Genomic DNA, 22,015 nt, shown 5'->3' on the forward strand with positions numbered 1-22,015 from the left:
GCGCTGCCCAAATCGACTAGGTATGCAGCACGAGATCCTCATGTCAGTGTACAGAGGGAGCTGCAGACCTGGCACTGTCCGAATGTCACCCTCACCAAGATCCCTTTGCCTACCTCTACACATCCTAATTCAACCTGTGATGACAGCAACCGTCAGAGCCCTCTTAGTGAACAGCGATGTACCTATATAAAAAGTCTCTGGAGTTTCTTTGGTCAGCATATTGAAGACCTCTTCTGTGTTTGGAGAGCGGTACGGGGTTCTCAGGTCCTTGTACCTGCAGCTTAACTCAGCTCGGATGTCATATAAAGTGATATGCTTGTCACCATAGCCCTGTGTGGTGTCAAAAGTTATAAAGCCATGAGAGGTAGGGCGGAGCTAAATAGGAGAATTCAGTATAACACAATAACCCAAGGAAGTTATCATACAGCATATTTAAAACAAAGGAATGCACAATGTGTCATTAAACTGTGGAACACTGCCACAGGATGCTGTGGAAGTGCAAAAGTATCAATGTGTTCCCCCCCAAAATTAGATAAATTCAGGAAGGACAGATTAAACAGTCTAATTGCTGACTCCTGCCTCCTTCCCCCCCCTCCCAGTATACTTTCTCTAAGCATTTACTACACTTCATTGTCAGACACTAAATACTTGTCATGGGTGTTTATACGTTTTACAATGGCAACAGCTAAATACTTGGCTCCCAGAAAGCATAAAGGTCACCAGCTTCAAAAGCTAAGGAACTGCGCTGGACAGCACAGCTGCACCTCTTTTTCTCAGCACCAGGGATACCCAACACACCTGTCTTTCCAGTTCCTCTGCAAAGGCATCAAGATCCAGGTCTTTCAGACGCTCAGGGTTTTCTAAGATCTCCTCTAGGGCTCCTGCGGGATTAGCATCCTCTGCCGATTCATCGTATTCTAAGGCATCTACGGCCATTTTTCTTGCCCATTCATAGGTTTCAGGGTGGACCCTGGATCCATCTAGGACTTCGATGTAGGAATCAGTACTGAAATAGAAGCAAAACACTGTTTAGATAAGGACCCTGCAGGGCTCCCGAGGCATCTCCTTCAGGTCAACAACAAATCATTCTGTTGACCATCACTGTTGGCTGTGGGGCTGCTTTGCCACCTCTGCCCCCCCCAACAAGCTACTCAAAAGGACATACAAATTCTTCATAGCTAAATCAACAGCGCTCAAGGCAAGAAAAGGCAAATTTCAGTCTGCAGCTCCTGCACTGCAAGGATGTAGCCAGGTATTTTTTGATGCTATGTAGATGAGCACTATGGCTGCACTCTGAGCACACAACTCTTTACAGTTTCTTTCCTCCTATGAATTAAGTGATGCCAACTGGCAGTGCAGACCTCTGTATCCAGCTGTTTGAAGGAGTCTAAACTTTTCTCTTGCATCTCTAGGACTTGCATCCTGCAAGAGCCAAGCACCTAGTGGGGTTGGAACACTAAGCAAAAGGATTCAGCCAGGTGTCCTTTCTCAGACCGCTTTTCAAAGGCAAAAAGGAAATTGTGATAGCCTTAGAAAAAGCACATTCCCAACAAGCGACCTTTCTGAGCAAAGCATTCAGCTAGATATTTAAAAAGTGGGTTATCACTGCCCTCCAACCGCATCTCTGCTTTTCAGTTACAGACAACCTAATGCTCTAAACTTCCCAGTATTGCTACCGGTTTAAGAGGAAGCTTAATTGCTGTTATATGCCTCAAGTTTGAAACTTAAAACAAAACACGGTTGGTAGGACTCAGCAACAACTAAGCAGAAGTGCTTATGAGTTACTGACAGACAGGCACGACAACTATGGAAAGCGAGAACAACTGCTTTTAGTTTAGTTTCTCTTCACCACAAAGGGTCTTTCAAACCATTGAGTGCTATATAATTAATGTTCTGCAGCTCACACTGCTGTGAAAGTTCAGCTGCCCTTAAGAATCAGATTAATAACCAGCAACACCTGAACTTGGCCAGAGATCAGAGGGGCTGCACAGAAATTCCTGGGAAGATGGACTCCACAGAACAAGATTGCTTTAGTCACTCATTCTAACTCCACACCCTGCATGGCATTTAACACAACCCAATACCAACCTATCGCCCAGCGACGCTGTGTCAATTTTGATGAAGCCAGCACAGTTGATGAACACCTTGGGTCCCATGTGACACATCGTAACCAGCTGGGTCCGATTCTCCAGACGTGTGTTGTTTTGTTTTAAGATCTGGAGAAAGAGGTTACAGCATAATCCTTGCTGCTCAAACACAAGGGTTCCCCAGGAAAAGCAGAGAACTCACATTGGACACTGCAGTGTTCAAAGCATCTGACATAACCAAACCCATCACAACTAGTTAATCATTTCTCACTGTCTCGTGTCTCAACACTGTATGAAAAAAGATGACTCTGCATGGAACAGCTCCAGCTCTCCAAGAAGGAAGTGTTGGCTTTTTGCCTTGTGTTTTCTACAGTATGGAGGCGTCCTGATACTGTAACAGTGAATCCATTCCTGTGAGTCCAGAAACTAGCTACGATTGACAGATCTGCTGAGTAGCTTGGGTCTAACAAGGACATTAGTCCACGCACAGCTTTGGGGTTATATGCAGAGATAACGCATACTGAAGCACATGGTGACAGAGCTGTCAGCTGCATCTGACACACAGGGCCCTGACTCAGCTCTTGACAGGACTGCCATCAGGCCAACTTGCACGCTGTTGGTGATGCACTGTTTTTGTAGGCAGTGACAGTGACAGAAACAGAAGCTTCCTTACCTTTAGGAGATGAGTGCCTTTGCGTGGTCCCAGGCCACACACGTACTGCAGCAAAGCCTGGCTGTGTGGGTGAGCAATCGCCCGATTGACATCCACACCCACCTCATTCACGCGGTTTATGAATTCGCAGTAGAGGGCATTCAGCAGTTCCTCCTTCACCACGTGTTCCTGACAGAAGGGAGAAGTGTTAGTCTCACAAAGGAGACGTGTGCGACACTCCGCCACGGCAAGCTGAGCCAGACATGGCAGACTTTATTCTCAAGGGTAACCCTGAGGTGCACTACAGCACCTGAGAACAGTCTAAAGGAAGAAAGCAGATGAGCTAAAGAAGGCAGAAAAAGGGTGGCCTGAATATGTCACAGAACAAGAAGAACTCGCAGTTCAACTTGGAATACTCTTCCTTGACAGTGAACAGTCCCAGGTCATTCTTTCTTGCATAAGTTTCTCACCCCCCATGAGGATCCCAGAATGAAAAGTTACCTGCAGAGGGTGGAGTTTCAAACAGAGGATATCATCATCAGAGCTGCAGACCTGGGCAAACTCTATAAGAGGATCTTGAATGCGGCGAGCAAGGGAGACGGCTTGACGCAGCAAAGGTGGGTAATCCCGGAACTCATTCTACAAGAGGCCAGAGAATCAGGGAAAATCTTGACAGTGTTTTCACACTCTGTAGCACTACTAGCAAAGAGACACCAGAACATGGAACATACTGGAACAAGGAAAGTGTTTGGTGCTTAGGGCAAAGAGAATCGAGATCAAAGCCTGCCAGGAACTCTGCTGTGATTGGGAACAAAAAACTCCAGGACAGAGAAGAGAAGGACTGTTGTTAGTTCCCTGACTGCCCCATTCTTCTTCTGTATAGGGAAAGGTGCAGCAACACAACTTCAATCCACTCAGCTGAGCAAGACTCATTCCAGACTGCATCAATATCTTTGTACATCTGCTGACACAGATTTCTTCAGGGAAGCCTGAACAAGATGTTTTGCCATAACACAAAGATCAGCATGTCACTGTCAAAATGGATCACATGAGGCAGCAGATAACGCAAGGCAGGGCCAGCACAACAAATAGCGAGGCTGAGGTAGTCTGAACTAGCCACAGACTAAGGGATGGCTGGTATAGTAGGTTTACCTCAGACTTTTTGCTGTTCATGTAGAGGATGGCCAGTTCGTTGTCTACCAGCTCCACTCCAATAGACGACAGCTGCTGCCCCTGATCCAGCTCGTGAACAATTCTCTTTACATCTTCCATCAACATCTGAGCATCCCTAGGGAGAGACAAACAAGAAGACTGAGGGGAGAGTGCGAAGCTGGGTCCTCAGATCACTTAGGGAGATAACAGGCATTCACCAATGTAAGTCAGCTACCCCAACAGGTTAACTCAGATCAGTGACAGAAAGAGGCTTCCTTAAGCAAAAGTACAAAAATCAGAGGTCAGCTAGAAACGGAACAGCAGAGAGCAGCTCTCGCAGCACGTTAAAGATCAGTTTGGAGGAACCATTAGCCCTTCCCTCCTCCCAGTGACCCCACCAGCAGTGAAATATCGAGGGGCATGAGAGAAGGACAGCAAATAGGCCTGCAAGTGGAAGGAGCACAAAGACTTGCTCTGACCTGTTCTCGCCTGCAATTGTCACCACGTGGGGCTTCTTGTTCAGGAGGAATTTTTTCAAGGTTTCAATATCCTGGGCCTGGGAAAAAAGCAAAGGAAATGAGACAGGGCACAGTAAAATAGCTAAAGGGCTTCTGTACTGAGCTAACTATGGGTCTTCGGTTCCTATTTCAGAGGGGAAATCCTCTGCCCACTGCTTGTGCGGCACTGCCACCCTGCTCTGCCACCATGCCACCTAGAGCTGGCTAAATGCCTTCACCATAGGCCTCAACTCCTGACCACTGACAGGCAGTGTCAACTTCCTGTTTGACAGACTAAGAGGAAGGCTGTGTAGAGAGAAGACTGACAGCACCTTGCTCCTGTGCTACAGGAAATCAGGCAATGGAAGTCTAAAGTCTGTCCCAAGTGCTGCTAGGTCACACAGCCTCTTGCTACTATGGTGCAATCAGGGAAGGGGGAGAAAATTGCTGTAACTGTGGCCATAGCAGCTTACAAAACTCCAACAAACAGTATTTAGGAATGCTAAGGCTCTGCCATCCTCTAAGAGGAGGAAAGATGAATCAGAATCTAACTGGAAGCAGCTTTTCTCTCAGAATAATTAGAGGGTGGAAAAATGGGCAACCACAGTAGCTCTGTCACAGCCCACCTTCTTTTCCCTCTCTTCCTCACGCCAGGCATTCCTTCTCTTTGTGAAGTGTGGCAATCGGAGGAAGTCTGTAACCTCGCCCTCCCCATTAACAAGGGCACAAAACACGGGATGGTCCCTGCAAAACAAATGGATATCACTTGAGCATGGAGGAACACTAATGTTGAACATGGACCCAGGGCCGATTTCTCTCCTCCTACCTAGCTGAGGAAAATGCAATGCCTAGCACCCGAATCCCCTTCCCTTGGTTTTCATCCATGAAATCATCGTCTTCCTCCACTTGCTGATCAGGACGATACGAAGCTACTTTTAGCCAGTTGTACAGCTTCCGGCTGCAAGCCTGACAGAATAGAGAAGAAAGACAGCGGAATGAGAAAATTCACTGCAGGCCCTTTGGTATAGCTCTTCTCTGGGGGGAGGATACACATGATTCTGCCTCAACTGCTCAAGGCAGCAACACAGTACAATTTTGCTAGAATTGGGATCAGTTCTCCAGAACCAAGGAGTCCATCTTCCCTCCCACTGAAGTATCCTCTTTCCTCTCCCTCCTTGGAAAAGAACCTGACTCGGACTCCTGTCAATCCCCTCATCCTTCCTAAGTGCTTGTGTACCAGCCTGTCAGCAGCTCTCTCCAACACACTGTGGGACTGCTGGCATTTGTAACCCCAGCTCTGACCCAGATCCACCTGTCCCCCATCTCACCTTGAGGACATAATCCTTGGCCTCCACCAACAGCTTGTTTTTTAACTCTTTAGCCATCTGCACATAGAGGAACTGGTTGAGGGACCGCTCGATGGCCATTGTACGCTGCCGGTTCCACTCCTGCACCTGGTGGCTGAACTCGTCCCGATAATAGAACTGCTTGATTTCCTCAAAGTACGTCTGGTCACTACCATAACTAAAAGAAATGAGAGAGGGAGATACAGAAGGGCTCCAAACTCCTGCACTGATACCACCACTGGTAGATTCCTGCACAGGAATGTGATAGCAGCTCCTCAGATTTGGGGAGAGGCCTGGAAAATTCAGAGAAGAGGCAGTTCTCACATCAAACACCCCGTTAGCTGCAACAGCTAGGCTGCTAGACATAGCTGATTGCTGTGCTGGCAGCATGGAAAGCCCCGATCAGTGCAACACGGGGCAGCCCAGAGCTGCTTCAGCACACCCATATTGCACAGTGTGGCTACTCAGACGTGCAGGGAAGGAACCAAGGAGCCACACAGTGAGGGTGGCTGGGCAACAAGCATTTTCTTTCACAGAAACTCTTAAGGGTTCAGAATTTGCCTTCAAATGAATAAACCAGATGTTTTCCAAAGTTCTCACTATGATGAAGAGAAAAGCAAGGCCCTGAGAGGCTCCTTGGCTTTAAGGTGCAGGTGACTGCCAGACCAAGGCCTCCAGGAGCAGTCTGGGTTATGAAAGAGCTCTAACAGCATGGCAGCACTGGATGAAAGAGCTCTGCCAAGGCTCGTCATGGACAGTGAGGACTCACCCCTCCACTCCTTTCATGTCAATACTGATGTCTATGGTCAGCAGTGCCTCGTCCTCCGCTAGGCTCATTTTCAGGAACTGGTCATCTCGCAGCTCCTTCACAGGCTTGTTCTTCAAGTATTTAAAGGAATAGGCATAATGGGCTTCATCGATATCCTGTGAGAGAGAAGACACAGTCAGCATGCATCCAGGGTGTTCATGAAGCAAGACCCTTCTGAATATTGTAAGAGACAATGTGTTTTATTCAATAGCCCCCTCACCCGTATGCCTCCCAGTCTGCATTTCCTTCCCTAGCAGGGCACAGAACAATTAATTCCCAAACCCATAGAAAGGGAAAGCATTCCAGTAAGCGAAGGCAACATCTCAACAGCAAGAATCAGTTCTGATGAAATGCTGAGACTAAAAATGCAGCATGTTGCTGTGCTGGCCTCTTCAGCAGCCCAACTTATGTACTGCTAAAAGATTTATTCAGAATTCTCACTGATATGGGAGATGTCTTCAGATGCAAAATGAACATTTGTGTGTTATTTAGATCCTTCCCTGCATTGACCAACACAGTCAGAGCTCCCTTCCTCACCTTCTTGCCCTTTTTGGTTGGTGAAATGTTGATCTTAGCTCTTTCTTGGAAGGTCTGTCTCAGGACCTGCCTGACCAATGGTTCTCTGGCTATTTGCAAAGCCACCATGTACCGGGCTCCTTCCAGCACAGCTTCCGGGCTTGGGAATTGACTAAAAGCAGAAAAGCAACATGAAAACTTAGAACTTGAGAAAGCCCCCAGATCCCCTGTCCTGCCACAGTCACAGGATCTCCACAAAGATCCCCAACACACTAACCTACACACATAGTCCTTGGCCAGCTCCAGGGGCTCTGCAGGGAACTGCTCTGTCTCGTGACGCTGGTAACTGTCCCGGAGATTCTCTCCAAACTGCTCAGGTGTCAGACCAAACTTCTTAGCCAGGCCATCTGGGAAAATGAATACAAAAATGAGGAGGAGAGGGGCATTGTAGCTTACACTGAGCAAAACCACCAGTCCTCTTTCCACAGGCAAGCCACACAGCCCAGAGGAGCTTGCAGGCTAGGCCACAACACGCTGCAAGTTCAGCATGACAGAGCACAGCCCTTACCCAGCCCAGCAGTTTGACAGATAGTGTACATATCCCGACGGGATGCCTGCTTCAGCTCAGGCCCTTTCTGCTCATCATCTTCTGCATCCTCCCCTTCACCTAATGGGAAGAATATGTTTAATAGGGCATATTTACAGAGGCATCCAGACAGCTGCAGAATGTCAGTGGCACAGTGAAGGGGACAAACACAATCTACACTATAGAACAGAGTCCTTGGATTCCACAAACACATCTGAAAGATCACAGTAGCCTTAAAATTATTCAGGGTTAGAAAAATTCCCTGAAAACCCTATCTTTTCTTCAGTTTCACTCTTTCACAATTTTAATAGCAGTATCTCTGTGATGTACATTCAAATACAGATCACGGGAGCTGATACTTGCTTTGGTCCCTGCGATGAGGGGTGGTATTTAGTCCCTTGAAAAGTAACCTCCTGTGTGGAAAAACTTTAAGCATTTTTAGAGATGTCTGGAAGACCTGGGATTAGCTTCAAATGGAAAGAAGCAGCAGAGAGGGTCTGTGCACACACATACTTTTCAAGGAACTTTCTTACAACTCTTTGGAACCAGGAGTTCCAACCAGCCTAGGATTAGAAGACTTATCAAGTTCAGGGACAAACCTTCCTCCTCTTCACCATCCTCTCGGATACGCTTTTGCTTCTTTCGAGCAGCCTTGGCAGCATTCTGCATCTTGGGGATGTCTCGCCCATAGTACAGCAGGAAGTGATTATACACGTCTTTCAGCTCATCCATGGACTGCACATCCTTCAGCCTAGAACATGTAAAGCCAACATGTTAATTCCCACCCAGAGCTGAGCTGGGATCAGAGCACTCAAGGAGCCTGCTCTGCTATGGGTCAGGCACAGGGAGTGCTCAGGCTCATCTTCCAAGAGAGTTTTAAACACTTCTCATCACTGGCTTTGTGGGGAGACTAAAGTCAAGATACTGCAGTGGCCAGAGCGCCTGTGCTACGTGGGCAGGTTAACGTACATTTTAAGTCACTGTGGAATGAACACAAGAAAGTCATGGTACCATACCTCTCCATGTCAGTGGTATCAAGGGCCCTTATTCCATCAGCCAAAGGTTTGTCTGGGTCAGCAGAGATTTGCTCATACTGATAGGCCTGCATCTTCTCAAAAAGACGTGTCAGGTTCTGCTTGCGGATCTTCAGCTGGGTCCACTAACACAAAAACAGAGATTTCCAGTGAAACGCACTGTAGCTGTGCATCATATCTGTCTCCTCCCTTCCCAAAGAGGGGCTCCTACAGAGAGCTCCCAGGCTCTTAGGATATTTGTCATATAAAAATATTCATCTTCATCCATAACCAAGCCAAGTCCCATCTCGGAGAGTGATCAGATTAACAGAAAAAATAATAATCAAGGTTTAGGTCTACCTGACAATGTGAAAGGAACTTGTGCCTTTGCAGGAAATATCACTACACAAAAGGAACTTGGTGAAGAGAAAGGACTGTCTTGTATCCTCTTTTGTGAGATAACCCTTTACAATCACATGATGGCAGAGATGTAAAATGAGTAAAAAAGCACAAAAGGTCTGCAGTGCCAAAAAAAAAAAATCTTTTGTAAAGTATCAAGCCAGGTGGAAAGACATGGTAAATGTTGATAGGATAACAAGCAATGAAAATACTTCTCACCTTCTCATCCCACTGCCAGACCCTCCACAGGTCGTTGATGTGCAGCTCTGGCTCTACATATTCCTTTCTGTAGAAGGCGATGAATGGGACCTGGGTCAGAAACAAGACTCATCATCACCATGCAAAAGGAGACTGGGCTGCTCCCAGCAGCCAAGAGTTCAGAGAATGCTCTTGTCCCATGTGAGAGAACAAGCTGATGAGGCAGCAGTGGGGAGATGCACCGAGCTGTGCCTTGGCTCTTAGAAACGTTCCACAGAAACAATTCCCCTAGCCCTCCCTGCTGCACACAGGGCTCTGGGACCCCAGGAGTCTGGCAGCACGGATGCCTCCTCCCAACCTGTTCACCTAAACATATACAAAAGGGCTTCTGCGACATCCTCTGAGGTGTTGCCTGATAAGTTGAATGGACCAATTAAGGTTCAAGAAACTCAGGTATTCTTCTACCTTATTTAGCATCAATTTGTCCAGAAACAGGGAAATATGGCAATAGCAGCACCATCAAACAGTCATTAAAACCCGTGCTGTCCCAGCTGCTGCAAGATGAGCTGTGCATTCCAGTGAGGCACAGGAGAGGGAAGCAGGAACCCCATGGTATCTCTGTCCCTCCTGGTTTGCTACTCCCAGTACCTCTGCTACTCCTCCCAGGATAAGGAGGAAGCAACTCTGACCTAATCATCTTGGCCATGAAGTTAAATTGTCAGGTACCTCAAAATGTTGATTTCTCATGAAATTCAGAGCTTCTTTAATCTTCTGGATGGTGCTAGGTCCCTTACGGCTGAAGCTGCTGCTGGCTTGCCCACGGTCAAGATAGTCAGAACTTTCCTATAAGGAGAAACACATTGTGGTGATCATGTCCCTGAGCTATCTTCCCTAGATGACCAGCCCAGGCTAAAACCAGAAAATGATGATCCTTCTGTTAACTGGAAATGCAGGCTTGGCTACATGCTCTGCTTTTAGACCATAGAAAAGCATCCTAGTCCTGACTGGCTTAAAGAAAAACTGAGAAGCAGCATCTGTCCAAGGTAATTCATGGTTAAGAGAAGATCACAGCTAATATTAGTCCACCCTTAAGTGCACAGCAACTCTGAGATCTTTCAAAGTAATTATCCTTGCAATCTCTCTATGCTGCATTCTGCTCTTTTATACATGGGAAAATGAAGACAGGTGCATGTTAAACAAGCTGCTCGAAACCAGAAAGACATCAATATATTTGTCACCACATTCCTCTGAAGAGGATCCTGGATCTCCAGGCTGGAAATCTGCAGCACATTCAAGTTACCAGCCCCCTCAGGACAGAAGTCTCAGTCGCAGCTGTTACCTGCAGGGAGATGGTGGGTGTTGCAAATGCGTTCCTGTAAATCCAGTCGGCTTCTTCTTCCAGCTCATCATCTTCAGCACTCTTCACTGGGATGGAGCGCAACTGTGAGAAGATGACAGGATGAACAGAGTCATTTGCAGCACTGGTGCTTGAGCTACCTTGTTTTCAAGAAGCCTAGAATTGTTTGTTCTGAGCTGCAGGGTGCATACGGGGTCTTGGTGCCTCCTACACCCAAAGGGCTCTGCTGAGGATAGCACTTCAATGTATACATCTTCTGAGCACACAGGAAACCTGCATCAGTTCTACACTAGGTAACAGCAGCTAACAAATCTTTTGAAGGCTTGTGGGAAGGCCTGCAATGATGTATAAACTTCCATGACGATCAAGTCAGGGTCTCCCTGCTTCCTACAGGGCTCCCAAACCCATGCTTTCCCTTCGCAGTTACATCCTCTTACTCTATTCTGATCTACCCATGCCTTGTCATCACTTTCTTGCTGCAGTCATAAAATAACAGAACATAAAACAACTCTAAACCTTCCCCGCGTGTTTAATCCTGCCCACTTCTCTTTTGTGGGCCTGCTTGACTCATCACTGACATCTGTGCAGAAGACAAAATGTCTGAACAGGCCAGGAGACACAGCATTCCCCCGTGCTGCACACACTGGCATGGAAGAAAGGTCATTTTGAAAAGCTGGCAGCTTCAGACATCCCATTTCACAAAGGTGAGTACAAGCCTCTGCACAGAATTACATTTACATAGGCCAGAGGGAGAATGAAGAATGTGAACTGCTCAGGGAAAACCTGAATACAGGGTGAAATTAAGAGGAAAATATGGGATATCAGAATGATTCCCAGTAGCACAAAAGAGACTCCATGCTGAGAGCCATAAGTCCCAATTGCTTGGGTTAGTTACAAGTGGGTTAGAGAAACACCTTGCACAGAACAGTTACATGTTGGCTGGTGTAGGACTAGGCTGGAAAACCCTTGCAAGCATTCTCTCGCACTGCAAGCTTCTCTCTTGCTATACAGAAGTACAACTCATAGTATTACTAATAGCATCAATCATGAAGGACAGCTCAGCAGAACACAAGCCCTGCACCACTCCCACAAACGCAACACTGGCATCCAGTGGCCAAAGAGAAAGTTACCACGAGCACTCTAAAACCTCTGGGTTATGCAGCTAGAACAGTTCACAGTTTTACAGTTGTGTTTGAAAGCTGAGTTTCAGCTTATACACTTGAGAGGTGGGGTCTGCAAAGAGGCAAAAGAGATGCCCAAATCCAGCCAGCAGCTAGGCAAGAAAGTTAGCCTACAGGTCTCAAGCCTGCTGCTCTTGGTGGGAACTAAAATGCCCTCTGCCTGCACACTGGCACTCTCTTCCCTCACCTGGAACCTCTCAGGCATGTCCGTCACGCGGATCTCGTTGTCCTGGTCTGTTAGGTGACTGCTTTCCAGCTCGCTGGGCTCATACATCTCAAAGATGCTACGCCGACTGACACGCTTCTTGGTGGTCTTTTTGGGTCGGACACGGGTCTCCCCTTCAGCTTCTTCATCCTCATACTCATATTCTTCCTCCAGCTCCTCATCATACTCATTGTACTTCTCAAACTCATCATAGTCAAAGTCCACACCAAAGATTTCCTGGGCTTCTTGCAAAGCACTGGAAGAGAAAAACAGTCATTCAGCCCCCCAGTGCAGTTCACAGAACATCCTGGACACATACAGGTTTCACAGCATCCAAGTCTAAGCTTTAGTCTTGCACCTTGGCTAGAAACTGGTGGATAGGTACACAACTCGCTGAGCTTTCCATGACACGGGCTGCTTTGTCCAGAAGGAAAAAGTACTTTGTCTCTTTTCAGTTAATTTGACCTCCAGATAAGCAGAAGTAGTTGCTATTGTTAGAGCAAGGATTCTGCAGGTCCATAGCGCTTAACATCCCATTGCAGAAATCTGTTTACCTGCAAAGTTCCTTGCCTGTATTTGTCCCGTAAACAGAGAAGGTACAGTGAGCAGAACTGGAACTTATTTATACTACAGAGGTAGCTATGTGCACCTGGCTAATATTTACTCTAGATTAGCTAAAAGATCAGCAGTTCAGCAACACTGTTGGTGTAACATTAGCAGTCAGGTCCCAAACCTTAGTTACATGCTCACACAGAAGCCAAATTCAAGAAAAGATGCAAATATTTCTCTTAAGGGACTGGTTTTGGTGTCCCTCCAAAAAAATCTAGGGGAGAAAGGGAGGGAGTCAGATGTTCAAGAAATCACAAACTAAAGCCCCAGGTTTAAATTTACCAGGGTTTCTTTGAGAAAAGATATGAGTGTTATCCAACCACAAGCTGAACCGCACCACAGCTGCAACAGTCAAGGAGCCTGAGCAATGTTTTTGAGGCTGCAGGCCAATTTCCAATTGGTACTTACGCATCTGTGTATCCAGGGAGCTTCTTCCGCCATTTTGGCTTCTTCAGAGGTTGTCCATCATCATCCACAATGAAGTCATCAATGTCTGGACACAGAGAAGCAGTTCAGTGGTCAGGACACTCACGTATTCAACTGGTACCTCTGACAAAGCTCAGCTCAGCCAGTGAAACTATGAGTCTCCATTACAGACTTTGGCTGTTGCTGGCTGTCAGTCTGCCCAGCTACCCACAGCACCTCATACAGCAACCTCGGAAATTCCAGAAGTCTGAACCACAATAACAAGCTAGAACTAACTTCCAAACACAGGCAAAGACATCTGGCAACTATCTGCAGCTTAGTGCACAGAAAATATAGTTAGAAAAAGCCTTGCTTCTTTGGACAGTAGAGAAAGAACTCTTGCAACTCTTTCAGTATGGTACTAGTAGTGATGATCGGTTGATGCCCAAGAGGAGAATTAGGGCAGACATGTGCTGTGCTACTAAGTGCTAAAGAATGCCTAAAATTTCTTGACTTCCTTCTTTTGAAAGATCTCCATTTTGGGGGCAGCTTATAGGACACAATTCAGAACCTCAGTGTATGCAACATGCTTCTGGACAAAGAGGTTTAGATGCAAATTAAACCTGCTACTCGGGAACATTTAATTCTAAAGACTGAACTAACCAGACCAGTAATAGCTTGCCCAGAACAGGGCTGCATTTTTGGTTAATTATAGCCCAAAGAAAGCTTTAACTTGGTTCCTCTGCCAAACTTTGGATGCTTACCAGATTCATCTTCCTCTTCCTCCTCTTCCTCTTCTGGTGGAGCAACAGGAGCTTCAACAGCTTCACCCCCCTCCTCGCCTTCACCATCCTGAAAGATTTCTTCAGCAATGGCTTCCTTCTCATGTTCTTCCTTCCCATAATCTTCTTCTTCGTCATCCTCATCATCAGACATTTTTCGCACACGTCTGAATTTTTGCTGCAAGCAAGAAGTCTTATTAGTGTACAGAATCCCTGGCACAGACACTCAAGTTCAAGTACGGTCTCTGCCAGGCCAGTGCTGCACTTCCTCTGCCCCCCAGGTGCCACCTGGAGCAAGAACAGGAGCCCAGCTCAGCACAGGCATACAGGGGCAGAAAACCATTCCCTGGCTCCGAGTGAGTTGCAAGCACTTATACGGCACAGCATGAAACACAGCACAACCGCCTGTTGAGGACTATGCTGGGTCCAGGCCTGTGTCACTTGTATGCTGTCACTACAAGGGTCAGCCTGGCTTAATACATCTCCGGGGGTTGCATGGAAGGAGCTTTAGAGACTGTAATATGCTGCACCATCTTTGGGGTTAGTACTATGCAGGAGGAAGTTGTTGGAAGCTGGACTCCTCTGTGCCTGCGCTGCAGACATGGGAAGGGGGGAGTAGAGCCGACATTAGGGACATGCAGGAAGTAGCCTGCAAACTCTAGGAGCCAGCGCCCAGCTGTCTGGCCAGGGAGAGACCTGCCTCCTCCAAGCACTCAGCTCTCCACCCTTTTACAAGGGGGCAGGAGCAAACTGGAGGCACAACTCATTCACTTCAAGCAGGAGCCCACTCTCTCCTCTGTGCTAAGAGGCACCACACCATTAATAACTACACGGGAACATAACTCACTCTTTTGACTTTAACACCCAAGTTCTCTTCAATGAGGTCAAAATCATCATCCTCCAGGCGGTCATCAAAAGCTGACAGGAGAAAGCAGAGATGAGTTACTCTCCCTTTACTACTCTGGGAATGCACAAATCACTGAGAAGGGCAGAGCTTACCTAGCCCACGCAGACAGGCAGGGCAGAGGGAGAGCTATGCTCTCCAGAAGGGCAGTGTGGAAGTGTTATGCAGTCACAAAACTTACTGCGCTTTCTCTTTTTGTGGCCAACATCGTCCTCAGAGTCTCCGGAGTCACTGGCTTCTTCCTCCTCTTCCTCTTCTTCATCGTCATCATCATTAATGAATCCTTTCAGGTTTCCCTGCTCATCTTGATCATCAAGATTCTCCTCCTCCTCTTCCTCATCTGGGATGAAGAGCAATGAGTGTTAACCTGCCAAGACTCCTTCTCGGCTCTGTGCAAACAGCATCTTCCTTCACACTATCCACACAGAGAGTCTTAACTGAACGCTTTTACTGACACAGAACCCAGATAGCTGCTCACGTCAGAACCCCAACGATTCTTGTCATGTCATCTCATGTTCTCTCTACACAGGGAACAGGCGGAATGGTCACACTGGGAGCATTCCTTTGCTTTTACTGGTTACTATCAAATTACATGACTGCAACTCCCACTGGGGTGAAGCAGTGTATCTTCTATTGCCAAATATAAAAATCACCTAAGTACTTTAAGGAAAGGAAGCACTTAAACAGCTGAGAACATTGACTGCAGACAGTCACGCTATTATTGCACAGTTATTTCTTCATCTGCAGAGACATGGCATGTAGAATACAGCAGTGAGGCACACAGACAATTCAGCAAATTCAGAACAGAAAAGCACACTCACCATCCTCATCTTCCTCCACAAATTTCTTGTTTACTCTGGGAACAACCTCCCCATCCTGGTTGTACTCCTCCTCCGACTCCTCAGCTTCACTTTCTACAAAGTCAGACATGGCTGCAGCGTCTCACACTGCTTCACAGAAACTGGTGGAAGAAGACACATCCATTCTATCAGCAGAGGGAGTAAAACACAAGCATCTCCCCCTACTGGGTTTTGGAGAGAGGACAGCTAAAGCAAAAGGGTTTCAAATAACCTTCAAGGCCCTGAATTACCCATAGTCCACCTTGCCTGAACATACCTGTCACCAGAGATTAGGCAAGTGGAGCCAGTAGCCAAGTGCTGCTAGCTCCTGTCAACCTGCATCTCGGAGAGCAGCACACGGCACGAGAACACTCATCACGCAGCCGAGCTCCCGGACGCGGCTGAACCACCACACACAGCCAAAGCCTTTCACCCCGTCCATACCCTCACACTCAGCCGGGAAAGCAACCCCATGCTGTCACCGATGCTGCACTGCGTTAGGCACAAAGTCCAACCAGTTAAGATCTTAATACGATTAATCCTCACTCAGTTAATGAAGTCAGGGTGATTCTGAAAGAGGACGTGACTGAGTCACGCTGGCAGCCTGTTCTCCAAGCTCTCGCCGGAGATCCGGGGAGTCTCGCAGAGCAAACAGGAGAGGCGTGGAGGGAGCTGCGGGAGACAGGGCAGGGCCTGCGGGTACCCGGCTCCAGCGCCCTGCAGCCGGGGTCGCCAGGGCCAGAATGTTCCAGGCCTGGGGCCTCCGAGCAGCAGTTATGAAGTAACAAGGCACCGCAGAAACGGGACGTTTCCACGACCAGACCCTTTTGTTTGATGTTTTTCCCCAAAAGGGTTTCTGGAAGTGGTGTAACTCAGGGCTGGCACACCGGAAAGTCAATGTTCGCAATGGTGCTGCTCGAGTTCTGTCTTTGACTTCCTGTGGTTATAAAATTTGCTGTAGTTTTCAAAGGAAAAAATTTTTTTTCCTTTGTTTGTTTGTTTTTAAATACACCAGAACAACAGAAAATTTCAAAGGTCAGATGTGAGACAAAACAAATCAATTCCTCAAATGACTGTGAAGATGCAAAAGTCAACCCAGGAAGAAGTACCAGCCTCTGGGAAGGTATGAAAAGCAGCTCAGAGGAGGTGTCAGATCTAAAGCAAAAAATCTGCATGTTAAATAACATCTGATGCAAGACACACATTAAAAAAAAAAAGAGAGAGAGAGAAAAGAATTCCATAATACAGGGAACAATACCTACACACACACACTTCAAAATGTGCCCATAATCATCTTCCCACTGCAAACAAATAGCTGAAGGATATCAGCCACACACAAGACAACCTGACTGAGCTCCATGGGGCTTTGCCACCACACAAAGGCTGGCTTCTTGTTCAGCCCAGAGATCCCCCCATCTGGTGCACAAACACAACTACTTATAGAAAATCAGGGACTTTTTCCTCTAAAAAAGAAAAAAAAAAACCTAAAAAGCTAGGCTGATCTTGGAGAATCTTTTAAGCCTTAAAATATTAATAGTTCCAAAGGAAAGTGTTGGGCATATCTCATTAGAGAAAACCCACAACAAAGAGAAAGGAAAGACCTCTGCAAGATTTCAGACGTGAGCAGATAGTAGCTCGTATTCCTTGGCTGAGGATTACGTGGCTCTGGCCAACATCTATTTACAATGTTCTAGACAGGGACAAATAGAGGCAGATCAAGGCTACTGCTCCGCACCCAGCCAGGACATCACTGTTCTTGGCTCGCTGTGGGTACAGGGTGATCCCCATCCTCAAAAGGGCACTGTAAAAGTTGCGTGTATTTGCTGGAGCATCCCTCAGAAATAACACTTCCGAGGGCTGCACAGATGCTACAGTTAAATATGCGTTCCTGCATTTTGCAGCAAATGCCACTGATGAATTGTATAACTAGATGCAGTAGAGAAACAGGGAATTGCCAAGTTCACCAGTCTCTGTACAAACAGTACGACAGCTTAACACTTTCTCACTAATTCTTCTATACGCATCTCCATAAGGACCTACTAACGTACTTGTAACTGCACGCTAGAGTGGTTTTTTTCTAGAGCGTTTCCATTTCTAAACCTAATAACGTCACTTCTTCTCCTGTCCATGATCAACACACAAAACATCCAGTAAGAAAGAGAACCCCTCGTCATAGCGCTACACTAGCATTTTACTATTTTCTGCCAGTAAAGCGTTTCATTCGCAATTCAAACTTTCTTCCTCCTCACTTGTTCTACCATTTCCTGGCAATTTCAGTTCATGTCAAATCAAATTTGTCTAGACACAAGAAACAGCTATGGTTTAGGAAACCCATCTCATTTAATGATGCAGCCTAGCAGGTTCCGGACAAGCCAACCACAGAGCAATACTGGGTGTTTTCAGCTCCAGTGAAATCCACCCAAGGACAGCGGAGATGCCACTTAACACGGCAAATAGAACCACCGGTAGCTATTACCATGGAGATGCTGAATCAAATACGTACTAATAGCGCCTCTTCCACCCTTCACTTGAGATAGGCATTCATTTGAAATAAAACAGGGAAGGAAGACAGCCAGAGACTTCTGCTAGCATGGGGGGAGGTGAACCTCAGATCAGCACTGCTGCACGGGCAGGAGCCCCAGCGTTATGCTGTTGCACAGGGAAAACCCTGCTCAAAGGGTACGGCTTGTTTGGCTCTTGAGAGGGTTTAACGGTAACCTCGGGTGTTGTGCCAGCCTAGCTGTATCGCGCCATGGGCATTTTCTCAGTATAGCGCATCAGCATCCCTGCTGTACCATACTCCCAGGATAGGGTCAAAGATTGCTGGAGCGTGGGAGCAAGGACTAAAATGCTTCAGCACTAGAGCGACAAAAAGGCAGGGAAGAAGTGCCAACCCCTGCACGCTTATCTGTCTGTGTGCAGGCCCGCTCCTACGGGTGATTAGCGCTACAGCAAAGACAGTGCACAGCCACCAGAGACTGACCGAGATGGACCAAAGACAACAGCAATACAGCAAGTAGCGCTGCGATGGCACAGCGACAGCAGGTGAGGAAAACGCGGGTACCTCCGCGCTGGGCCAGGCACCTCCAGCACTGCCTCTCCCATCCAGCAGTGATGCCAGAGAAACCCAGGGCTAAGCAATTCCACCAGCTCTGCTTCAGACCAGGAGTGCCTGCACTTTGCTCAGCTCAAGGGCACAGTGGCAATTTTCCAGAGTCCACAAGCTCCTGTTGAACAGGGCAACACAGAGCAGATAGCTGCCTTCACTGCCAGTACAGAGACCACAGATCTCTGATCAGATCAGCAGGACCGGGCTGGACATTGATTGCGCTGGGTGGCTGCAGGCACTGCGGGCTACCTCCTGCATAGGTGAGGGAATGAGGAAATGCCTTTGGAACAAGTGCTTCTTTGTGATGGACCTGAATATGCTGGAAACCAGATGTTCAGATATCAGTAAGGGCTTGGCTGCACATCCAGGTATCTGCTGCTTGCTCAGTACTACAAAACATTGCAGTGCTGGAGGCAGATGCAGCTTTGTAAATTATACACAAACAGAAGTTCACTTGCTAGGTTTGGAAATGAAATACAATGAGCGCCTGCAAAATATCGCAATTTGTTACAGGAAAACTCGTGCATAGTGCTGGTTGTGGTGGCACACTGCCGAAGCAGGGAAACGACTCTGCGCAGGACCAGTCCTGGGAATAGCAGTGCCCCACAGAAGCGTCACGGCCCAGCAGCACCCATGGCTGGATGGAGAAAGGATGCAGGATGAGGGAAACCAGCAGCGTCTTGTGCTCTCCAGGCACAGGGATGACAGCTAAGGCGTGGGACGGCAGTGGTGCACGCAGGGGCACAGAATAAACAAGAAGCATCCTTACAGCGAGACATGATTATTATTCAGCAATCAGTCCAGTGGGATCCTGTTCCCTACGAGCAGCCCAAGGATTCGAGTATCCCCATTACCAAAAAAACAAATCACCAAACCCATTAACTGGGCAGTTTTGTCCAGTTCTCAGGTCCACACTTCAAAGAGAAAACAATCCAATTGCAGAGGGTTCAGAAAGCACAATGAGAATAAGAAGGCTGGAAGACTTGACTCAGCTAAAGTGTAGAGCCTACAGAAGCCCACTCTATTCATTTTTATCAATGAGATGCTCATGAAATGAATTTTATCACAGCTTGAGTACACTCACAACGGTAAAAGACTTGTGACAATAAACAGCTTATTGGGAAAATCCATACCAATTGCAAAGGTTCCACCGCTGTTCCACCACCTGAAGTTCTTGCAACAAAATCAGTTTCATTTTTCTCTAAAAACTCCTTGATGAAAGTATGCAAAGAACATGAGCAAAACAATGAATTATGCCCTGATGTTCAGTTCCACTGAAAATTAGAGACAAACATCACTGTGATAGAGAGAGGTCAGCAAAGACAGCTGCTGCAGCGTAGGAAGTCCAAAAGCTGGTGGACATACCTGCTTTGTTAGTTTTAATGCTCCCCGATGGTCCCACCTGCCCCAATACTATCAGAGCGCAGAACATCCTGGGGCAATGAGTGCCACAGTTTAATTACACACTGTGAGAAAAACACTTCCGCTTATTTCAGACCTGCTGCATGATAATTTCCTGCAAAAATAGAAAACTGATCTTCCCTGTTCACTTTCTCTGACCTGTTCTTGACTTCACGCACCTGTGTCATACCTCCCTTCAGTAAGCTGTTCCCTAAACATAGGCTTCACCTGCCAAGAAACCTGGTCATCCTTGCCACTCCTCCTAGTACCTTTTCCAGCGTTCCCCTTTTGGGGGACTAACCAAAAGTACAAACAATATCCAAGACACAAGCTGCCAACAACTTACTCATTGGTATAATTATGTTTTCTGCTTTGTTCTCTGCTCCTTTTAAGTAATTCCAAAATTTCCTTTTTTGGCTACAGCTGGGTGTTGAACTCCTGTTTTAAGTGGAACAATCACTGAGACACCAACAGCTCTTTCCTGAATAGTAAAAGCTAACATAGAGTCAAATGCAGGAAGGTCTGCTACCTTCATTACATCTACAGCCATCGTGTCTCACGTACCATATTAGCACTTAGTCACTCAGTAGCACCTGGTCTCTATGCAACTTCTCACAGTTAGTTTTGGCTATCCTAAATAATTTAGTATCGAAATTCATTACTTCCCTTTCTTTCTCCATATCATTATACCCAGAAAAGAAAACAAACACAGAAGTCACTGTGAAACTCCACTATACCCGCTGTGAACACCAACCATTTATTCCTACTCTATTTGTCATTTTTAATATGTTATTAGTTCCAAAGAGGTCCTCCCCAGAGTGCAGCCCTTGAGAGCTACCTTGCCGAAAGTTTACAAATTGAAATGCTAACTCTGCAGGAATTACGCCTATGAACAAGGGTGATGAAGAACTGTAGCATATGCGGGAAACAAAGATTAGATTTTTTTCCCCCCTCTTAAAAAGCACATAAATGCTCTCCATTTCCATTATATCAGATACACCAACGCATCCACCATCTATTTTTACTACAATTTTAGCTACTTTCCCCCATGGTAGTCCCCAGGTCCTTGCAGCTCTCCAAAGCCTGCAACGAGGCAGCCATGTCGCTCCGGCGGGGCGGGTGAACCATGGCATATTCCAGGTCCCAGGAGAGCAGCCCCAAGGAGTGTGTCCCGCACCACATCCGCCTGCTGCTCGCACGGGGCGAGCTCTCCTTCTCCCTCCCGCAAGTCACGGGGTGCCGCTGCGGGGTCTGCTCCGATGGTCGCGCCAGGCTTGGTCACCCCGCTGCGGCACAGCCTCAAGCCGGGGCCCCTGCCCCACAGGGTGCAGCCTACCGCGGCGCGTGGCGTTGGGGTGCCCACAGGGCCGCCCGGCACCGGGTCCCGCAGCCGGGACCCCACAGCTGGGAAGTGGGGAGAGGCCACTGCCGCCTTCACCCACAGCTGGGCACCGGCAGGGGAGCCACCATCGCCCCCCCCGAGTGGGAACCGCAGCGTGTGGGTGGGAGAGACTCCACAAACGAGGACAAGGGTGGGGGTTCACCATCCCCCGTCCACAACCAAGGAGGCTCCAGCTGCCTTCGCTCCTCAAATGGGGATTTGGGGGGGGGGCGGAGGAAATCCACTGCTTCCACCCCACAACTAGAAGGGGGTGTCCCCGCCGCCTTCACCCCACAAGCAGGCTGGGGGGAGGCCCCCTCCCCGCCCCACAAGCAGGGACGAAGGGGGGGGGGGTCCCAGGGCCCAAGCACCGGGGAATCCCTACTGTCTTCGCCCCGCAACCGGGGACCGAGGAAGCTCCCCGCCGCCCCCGCCCCCGTAGCGGCCGGCGGAGGCCTCGGAGCTGGATGCGGCCCCGGCGGGGCCGCGCCGTCCCCCGGCAACCGGCCCGTACCGGAGCGGCGGGGACGGCACAGGCCGGCCAGGCCTCCCCCACCGCCGCCGGCCGCCCCCGCCCGGGTCCCCGCC

The 22,015-nt window shown here is 47.9% G+C and overlaps 1 protein-coding gene across 1 annotated transcript in view; it reads right to left on the reverse strand.

The window, feature by feature from the left end:
• The window catches only part of SUPT6H (SPT6 homolog, histone chaperone), a 31,886-nt gene that overhangs the window by 9,533 nt on the left and 338 nt on the right, over positions 1-22,015 (reverse strand). Inside the window, exons 2-26 of the mRNA XM_026055194.1 lie at positions 15,519-15,658; positions 14,879-15,037; positions 14,641-14,711; positions 13,776-13,971; positions 13,015-13,099; positions 11,980-12,253; positions 10,594-10,695; positions 9,981-10,097; positions 9,276-9,365; positions 8,661-8,803; positions 8,244-8,395; positions 7,627-7,725; positions 7,336-7,465; positions 7,080-7,230; positions 6,504-6,658; positions 5,717-5,912; positions 5,215-5,354; positions 5,015-5,132; positions 4,371-4,447; positions 3,892-4,027; positions 3,241-3,378; positions 2,761-2,928; positions 2,089-2,216; positions 799-1,006; positions 183-330 (exon numbers count right to left, since the gene is read on the reverse strand). Of these exons, the coding sequence (XP_025910979.1) occupies positions 183-330; positions 799-1,006; positions 2,089-2,216; positions 2,761-2,928; positions 3,241-3,378; positions 3,892-4,027; positions 4,371-4,447; positions 5,015-5,132; positions 5,215-5,354; positions 5,717-5,912; positions 6,504-6,658; positions 7,080-7,230; positions 7,336-7,465; positions 7,627-7,725; positions 8,244-8,395; positions 8,661-8,803; positions 9,276-9,365; positions 9,981-10,097; positions 10,594-10,695; positions 11,980-12,253; positions 13,015-13,099; positions 13,776-13,971; positions 14,641-14,711; positions 14,879-15,037; positions 15,519-15,627 (3,490 nt within the window). The 5' untranslated portion in view covers positions 15,628-15,658. The remainder of the gene's footprint in view (positions 1-182; positions 331-798; positions 1,007-2,088; positions 2,217-2,760; positions 2,929-3,240; positions 3,379-3,891; positions 4,028-4,370; positions 4,448-5,014; positions 5,133-5,214; positions 5,355-5,716; positions 5,913-6,503; positions 6,659-7,079; positions 7,231-7,335; positions 7,466-7,626; positions 7,726-8,243; positions 8,396-8,660; positions 8,804-9,275; positions 9,366-9,980; positions 10,098-10,593; positions 10,696-11,979; positions 12,254-13,014; positions 13,100-13,775; positions 13,972-14,640; positions 14,712-14,878; positions 15,038-15,518; positions 15,659-22,015) is intronic.

Source organism: Apteryx rowi, unplaced genomic scaffold, assembly GCF_003343035.1.
Source record: "Apteryx rowi isolate R43461 unplaced genomic scaffold, aptRow1 scaffold_99, whole genome shotgun sequence".
Taxonomy (NCBI): domain Eukaryota; kingdom Metazoa; phylum Chordata; class Aves; order Apterygiformes; family Apterygidae; genus Apteryx; species Apteryx rowi.